The following is an 8,185-nucleotide window of genomic DNA, read 5'->3' on the forward strand; positions in this document are numbered from 1 at the left end:
GGCGGGAACTCGGCTTGAGCTTTTCTTTTATTGCTGTCTCTAATGCTGCCATCTTTTTTATTAGAACAGTACAGCACAGAACAGGCCCTTCGGCCCTCGATGTTGTGCCGAGCAATGATCACCCTACTCAAGCCCACGTATCCACCCTATACCAGTAACCCAACAACCCCCATTAACCTTATTTTTTTTTTAGGACACTAAGGGCAATTTAGCCTGGCCAATCCACCTAACCTGCACATCTTTGGACTGTGGGAGGAAACCGGAGCACCCGGAGGAAACCCACGCACACACGGGGAGGACGTGCAGACTCCACACAGACAGTGACCCAGCCGGGAATTGAACCTGGGACCCTGGAGCTGTGAAGCATTTATGCTAACCACCATGCTACCCCAAGTGGTTATCTATCTGTTACGTCTGTATATATGCAGATGTGCAGATTACTGCAACATTCAGAAAAGCTGCAGGTTTTAAATCAGTGATGCAGCAAGTAGTCGAGTTCTGAATGAGTAATTACCTGGATACTAACTGACTAATCTTCTAATTTACCTTAGTTGATAGGTAGAAGTTGACCTCTGTGGCTCAGAAATGGGAAACTCTCTTGTTCACAGGAAGAAATTTGAATCCTAGGTTATGGAAAACTATGTTGACAGAATGTTGTTTTTTAAATACCTGTTGTTGAAGTTGACATTGATGTTGATGCTGCAAAGAACACAGTTAGTGATGTGAATATAAAGAATGGAAAATCATCCCATCATCTCTCAATTCAGAATCCCAGTTGTCAAGTGAGTGGTGAACAGTGAGTTAAAGAGGGAGTGCTGAATAAATTTGGAAAAGGAAGATTGACCGTGCCTGTGCAGCAAAGGTGATAGCATGTTACAGGGAATGGTTGAGGGAGGAACCATAGTATCTTTACACAGCACAGTGAATAAATATTTGAAGCAGCCGAAGGTACTGGAACCTGTATTAATATCAGAGTAATGAGGATGGATTTAGACAGCTGTCGGAAAAAGGAGCACAAGATCCAATGGGACAACTTGTGCTGTTAATTTCTGACTTTAATACAATTTCACACTTACTGAATAGGAAATTTGCTTCACAAAATCAAAGTTTATTTCATGAATATTAGTTCAAATATTTCAGGTTCATGAAATACTGCTGTTGAAAATTGCACCTATGTAGACATTGGGTGGAATTTAATGCCCTCCTCCGTGCTGAATTTGGTGGCACTGTGGCATTTCATCATCAGGACAGAGGTGAGTTGTGAGCTCACTGCCTTCCTGCCTCTGGCCAATGAAGTCCATAGTGTGCGGCTCCTGAATGGCCTCCTCAGCCCACCACCAACTGAGGCACTTAAGTGGGCAATTCCACTTTGGATTTGTGGGGGTGCTTTCATTCAAAGTCATACGGTGTCTGGTCACTGGACACAGGATTGGGAAGGAGGGTTCCCTTTGAGAGAGACCCCCTGGCCTTGTTGGTTTAATATTGACTGACTGCTCATCATAGATGGAATTTGGACCCACGATGTCCTTGATCCCAGGGATGTGCCATCATTGCAAAGGTTGCCACTTAATGAGGACGGAATTCTGGAAGAGAGACGATGCAGGGCGTTCACCCCGTCTCAAGCCAATAATAAAAACTCTCATGGCTGACAATAAATTCCTTTGAATAATAAATTAAATGAAAATAACTTATTGTCACAAGTAGGCTTCAAATGAAGTAACTGTGAAAATCCCCGAGCTGCCACATTCCGGCGTCTGTTCGGGGAGGCTGGTATGGGAATTGAATGTGCTGCTGGCCTGCCTCAATCTGCTTTAAAAGCCAGCTATTTAGCCCTGTGCTAACTAAGCCCCTTTTATGCAGGTTCTTTTGATTAATTAAGTTATTATTTTCCTACCTGGTGAAGATATACTTATTAGAAATGCTAAACAGTCCAGATTTCTTGAATGGTGAACCGCAATTATCAAGTTCTGAAATCAACTGCAATTTTCATTACAAAGAATTTTTTGTGAGGTGAATTGGAAATCATTCAATTTATATTTGCAATTGGATACCTGTTGTTGTCGGTGCCATTGTTTGCACCCTTTCCAATATTTCCACATCCTTCCTACAATGAGGTGACCAGAACTGCACACAATACTCCAAATGTGGTCTCACCAGGGTCCTGTACAGTTGCAGCATAACCCCACGGCTCTTAAACTCACGCTGTTAATAAATGCTAACACACTATAGGCCTTCTTCAGGGCTGTATCCACTTGAGTGGCAACCTTCAAAGATCTGTGGACACGAACCCCAAGATCTCTCTGTTCCTCCACATTCATCAGAACCCTGCCGTTGACCCTGTAATCTGCATTCAAATTTGTCCTGCCAAAATGAATCACCTCGCACTTATCAGGGTTAAACTACATCTGCCATTTTTCGGCCAGCTATGCATCCTATCAATGACTCTTTGCAGCTTACAACAGCCCTCCACCTCTTCCACTACTCCACCAATCTTGGTGTCATCAGCAAATTTACTGACCCACCCTTCAGCCCCCTCCTCCAAGTCATTTAGAAAAATCACAAATAGCAGAGGACCCAGCACTGATCCCTGTGGTACACCGCTGGTCACTGATCTCCAGTCTGAAAATTTTCCATCTACCACCACCCTCTGTCTTCTTTGTGACAGCCAGTTACTTATCCAATTGGCCAAATTTCTCTCTATCCCACACCTCCTTACTTTCTTCATGAGCTGACCATGGGGAACCTTATCAAACACCTTACTGAAATCCATGTATACGACATCAACTGCTCTACCTTCATCTACACATTTAGTTACCTCCTCAAAGAATTCAATCAAATTTGTGAGGCAAATTTCGTGTTGACTATCCCGGATTAAGCTGCATCTTCCCAAATGGTCATAAATCCTATCCCTCAGGGCCCTTTCCATTAACTTTGCGACCACTGAAGTAAGACTAACTGGCCTATAATTACCAGGGTCATTCCTATTCCGTTTCTTGAACAGAGGAACAACATTCTCCACTCTCCAGTCCTCTGGCACTATCCCCATGGACAGTGAGGACTGAAAGATCAAAGCCAAACGTTCTGCAATCTCATCCCTTGCCTCCCAAAGAATCCTAGGATATATCCCATCTGGCCCAAGGGACTTGTCGACCCTAAGGTTTTTCAAAATTGCTAATACATCTTCCCTGAGAACATCTACCTCCTCCAGCCTACCCGCCTGTATCACACTCTCATCCTCAAAAAATTAGCCCCTCTCCTTGAACACTGAAGAAAAATATTCATTCAACGCCTCTCCTATCTCTTCTGACTCCATGCACAAGTTCCCACTACTCTCCTTCACCAGCCCTAACCTCACCTTTCAATGTCTTCCCCTCGCGTTGTTTTCAATGTCCTGGCTGTCTCTCCTCTCGCGCTGTTTTCAATGTCCCAGCTGTCTCTCCTCTCGCGCTGTTTTCAATGTCCCGGCTGTCTCTCCTCTCGCGCTGTTTTCAATGTCCCGGCTGCCTCTCCTCTCGCGCTGCTTTCAAAGTCCCGGCTGTCTCTCCTCTCGCGCTGCTTTCAATGTCCCGGCTGTCTCTCCTCTCGCGCTGTTTTCAAAGTCCCGGCTGTCTCTCCTCTCGCGCTGTTTTCAATGTCCCGGCTGCCTCTCCTCTCGCGCTATTTTCAAAGTTCCGGCTGCCTCTCCTCTCGCGCTGTTTTCAAAGTCCCGGCTGTCTCTTCTCTCGCGTTGTTTTCAAAGTCCCGGCTGTCTCTCCTCTCGCGTTGTTTTCAAAGTCCCGGCTGTCTCTCCTCTCGCGTTGTTTTCAAAGTCCCGGCTGTCTTTCCTCTCGCGTTGTTTTCAAAGTCCCGGCTGTCTCTCCTCTCGCGCTGTTTTCAAAGTCCCGACTGCCTCTCCTCTCGCGCTGTTTTCAAAGTCCCGGCTGTCTCTCCTCTCGCGTTGTTTTCAAAGTCCCGGCTGTCTCTCCTCTCGCGTTGTTTTCAAAGTCCCGGCTGTCTCTCCTCTCGCGCTGTTTTCAAAGTCCCGACTGCCTCTCCTCTCACGCTGTTTTCAAAGTTCCGGCTGCCTCTCCTCTCGCGCTGTTTTCAAAGTCCCGGCTGCCTCTCCTCTCGCGCTGTTTTCAAAGTCCCGGCTGTCTCTCCTCTCGCGTTGTTTTCAAAGTCCCGGCTGTCTCTCCTCTCGCGCTGTTTTCAAAGTCCCGGCTGTCTCTCCTCTCGCGCTTTTTTCAAAGTCCCGGCTGTCTCTCCTCTCGCGCTATTTTCAAAGTCCCGTCTGTCTCTCCTCTCGCGCTATTTTCAAAGTCCCGGCTGTCTCTCCTCTCGCGCTATTTTCAAAGTCCCGGCTGTCTCTCCTCTCGCGCTATTTTCAAAGTTCCGGCTGCCTCTCCTCTCGCGCTGTTTTCAAAGTCCCGGCTGTCTCTCCTCTTGCGCTGTTTTCAATGTCCCGGCTGTCTCTCCTCTTGCGCTGTTTTACAAAGTCCCGGCTGTCTCTCCTCTCGTGCTATTTTCAATGTCCCGGCTGTTTCTTGTCTCGCGCGGTTTTCAATGCCCGGCTGTTTCTCGTCTAGCGCTGTTTTCACTCTCCCGGCTGTCTCTCCTCTCGCGCTGTTTTCAATGTCCCGACTTTCTTTCCTCTCGCGCTGTTTCCCTTTATGACTTCCCATTTTAACAGACTGTCACATTTCATGGCCATTTTCTAAAGTTCATACTCTCTCTTCATCTTTGCCCTTGATCGGTATCTCCCTTTCTCTTTCTTTTTGTTCTGCGTTCAGCGTTTAGAGTGGGAAATTTGACCATGAACCTCAGTGAGAATTTGATTGTAATTAACTCCAAACCTGTTTAAATTCCATTTACTTCAGTGTGCTCGTCCGTTTCTCAATCAGAATCCCCTATTTTCCGGTTTAAACTGTAATTCCCAAAACCAATGTTTGGATTCATATGATGAATCATAAACAGATATGTGGTACACCGCACACTTATATGAATTACATGCACACTCCACACAAACGTACAGAGTGAACATTGTCCTTGATTCTTGCTACCTGCTGGTACCCCGATTCTCGCTGCAGGAACGTTGTACCAGCTACTCCACTCTGATCCCAGTAAAAATGCCATTTGGGTCTCACTGGAGGAATTTGTGGGGCTGACACCTACTTTAAGCGGGTGTCCCTCTTACTTTTACATACTTACTGTTGTACATGTGTAATATAGGTTACTCATTTGCTTCTTTCCAAGATGATCCTGTACTCGATGTTCATTAATACACAAAGGCTCCAATTAAAGCCAATTGTGTATTGAGTAACGTTAGCAAATTAACTGTGAGTTTGTTCTCACTTCACTCGCTCAACTAGAGATTAAATTAAGAATACTAAATATATATAAACTCTGATTAACGACACCTGCGCTCAGAGCTATCTGTTTCTATCTCTGTCTACTAATCACACATAACACGACAAAGCAGGAACTCGGCTTGAGCTTGTATTTTATACCCATCTCTAGTGCTGCCATCAGTGATTATCTATCTGTTACGTCTGTATATTAACCCTTTATATACAAACAAATATGCGGTTTAGAGCAGCTGCAGGTTTTAAATCAGTGATGCAGGAAGCAGTTCTGAGTGAGTAATTACCTGGGTATTAACTGGTTAATTTTCCCTAGTTGGACAGGTAAAAGTTGACCTCTATGGTTTAGAAATAGGAAACTCTCTTATTCACAGGAAGAAATTTGAACCCTAGGTTATGGAAAACATATGTTGACAGAATGTTGTTTGATACCTACTTGTTGTTGAACTTGACGTTGATGTTGATGCTGCAAAGAACACAGTTAGTGATGTGAATATACAGAATGGAAAATCATTCCAACATCTCTCAATTCAGAATCGCATTTGTCAAGTGAGTGGGGAACATTGAGTTAATGAGGGAGTGCTGAATAAATTTGGAAAAGGAAGATTGACCGTTCATGTGCAGCAAAGGTGATAGCATGTTACAAGGAATGGTTGAGAGAGGAACCTATGTATCTTTACACAGCAAAATGATTAACATTTGAAGCAGTGGAAGTTCCTGGAACCTGTATTAATATCAGAGTAATGAGGATGGATTTAGGCAGCTGTCGGAAAAAGGAGCACAGAATCCAATGGCACAATTTGTGCTGATAATTTCTGACTTTCGTACAATTTCACACATACTCTGTGGGAAATTAGCTGTACAAAATCAAAGGTTAAGTTAGAAATATTGTTTCAATAATTTCAGGTTCATGAAATACTGCTGTTGAAAATTGCAACTGTGCAGACATTGGGTGGAATTTAATGCCCTCCTCCGTGCTGAATCTGGTGGCAGTGCGGCATTTCATCATGCAGCTCAGAGGTGAGTTGTGAGCTCATTGCCTTCCTGCCTCTGCCCGATGAAGTCCATGGTGTGTCGGCTCCTGTATGGCCTCCTCAGCCAACCAGCAACTGAGGCACTTCAGTGGGCAATTCCACTTCGTATTTGTGGGGGTGCTTTTATTTCAACTCGTAATGTGTCTGATCACTGGACACAGGATTGGGAAGGAGAGTTCCCTTTTAGAATCACGCCCCTGGCCTTACTGGGTAATATTGGCTGACTGATCGTCATGGATGGAATTTGGACCAATAATGTCCTTGATCCCAGGGATGAACCATCACTGCAGACGTTGGCACTTAATGAGGACGGTCTTCTGAAACAGAAACAATGTAGGGCAATCACCTCTTCTCAAGCCGATGACCAAAACTCACATCACCGACAATAAAGTCTTTTAAATAATTAACGCACGTTCTATAGATTAATAAATGCTTACAACCTGCATGATTACCATTGGCTGGGGACTAATGACTAATGACAATCCCACAATCCTATGGGAGTATGAGCTTCCCCAAAGAGGGGGACGGAGAAATCGTTAGCAGACTCCCTGCATAAATAGAGCTGGCCAGTTTGGAACCAGCAGAGAGAGAGGAGTGAGCAGCAAGGGAAGTTGCTGCTGCTGCTGCTGTTGTGTATATATGTTATTGTAAATAAATGTTATTTCTTTGTATCCTGAAAACTCGTGCTGGATTTTTCGTTGCCCTCACAAAACTGGAGACAAGGGTTAAAGTGAATAGCTGTCTACACTGCTGATGCCACCTTCCTGGATTTTTGTTGGATACAGGTTGGAAGTTGTTTTCTATTACACCATGCCTCTGTATGGACGTTTGGATGTTTTTGATGCTGCGCTGGAAAGCTGGAACCAGTACGCACAACGGATGCGTTACTATTTCCGGACAAACAATATCACCGAAAACGAGAGGCAGGTGGTCATATTGCTCACCTCCTGTGACCCGCATACGTTTGGGGTGATTAGAAGTTTACATACCCAGCTGTGCTGGACACCAAAACGTTTGATGAACTTGTGAACTTAGTGGGGCAACATTTTAACCCAACCCATCCATGATAGTCCAACGTTACCGGTTTAATACCGCTGAGAGGACCCCAGGAGAATCCCTAGCCGACTTTCTATCCAGGCTACGCAGGATTGCGGAGTACTGTGACTATGGTGAGACCTTGTCAGAAATGTTACGTGACCGTTTGGTTTGCGGTATTAACAATGCGGCCACCCAGAGAAAGTTGTTAGCCGAGCCAACATTGACCATTCAAATTGTATTGTCCCGAGAGAGTGCAGAACGGGGAATGCAGGAGCTACAGGGAATGGAGGCACCTTCCCTCCCTTCCGTCCGAAAGCGTCCCCCTGCACCCCTGCAGTACCATGGGCGAGGCGACGTCCGGATCGATGCCAGTGGCAGTCGGACATTCCTCCCCGAAGGGAGCCTTCTCCAGAACCAATGGATGAGGAGCCATGTCCGTGTCAGAGTTGTAGGCGCCGACCCCATCGCGGACACCGGTCCTGGGGGCTCCAGAGGCGCCGTCGTTCCGACCAAAACTGTGGCCAGCCCAGGGGCCGTACCTTTCATTTGGATGAACGTGCGGCGACTACTCCCGAGGACGTGGAGACGGAGGATGACTGCCTGCAGCTGCATTGTGTGGCAGCTCCCCGTGTGGCCCCCATTAAAGGGACAGTACGGGTCAATGGTCACCTGCTTGAGATGGAGTTGGACACTGGCGCAGCGGTCTCCGTGATCGCCCAGAGGATATTCGATCGCATCAAGCAGGGTATACAGACCCTTACATTAACCGACACA

The 8,185-nt window shown here is 46.0% G+C and overlaps 1 protein-coding gene across 1 annotated transcript in view; it reads right to left on the bottom strand.

Annotated features, from left to right (window-relative positions):
- LOC119970997 (integumentary mucin B.1-like) overlaps positions 1-696 on the bottom strand; it is a 41,327-nt gene extending 40,631 nt beyond the window's left edge. Inside the window, exon 1 of the mRNA XM_038806121.1 lies at positions 670-696. Coding sequence (XP_038662049.1) covers positions 670-688 — 19 coding nt within the window. The 5' untranslated portion in view covers positions 689-696. The remainder of the gene's footprint in view (positions 1-669) is intronic.
- Between the last annotated feature and the right edge of the window lie 7,489 nt (positions 697-8,185).

The sequence above is a fragment of the Scyliorhinus canicula genome, chromosome 9, assembly GCF_902713615.1.
Source record: "Scyliorhinus canicula chromosome 9, sScyCan1.1, whole genome shotgun sequence".
NCBI lineage: Eukaryota > Metazoa > Chordata > Chondrichthyes > Carcharhiniformes > Scyliorhinidae > Scyliorhinus > Scyliorhinus canicula.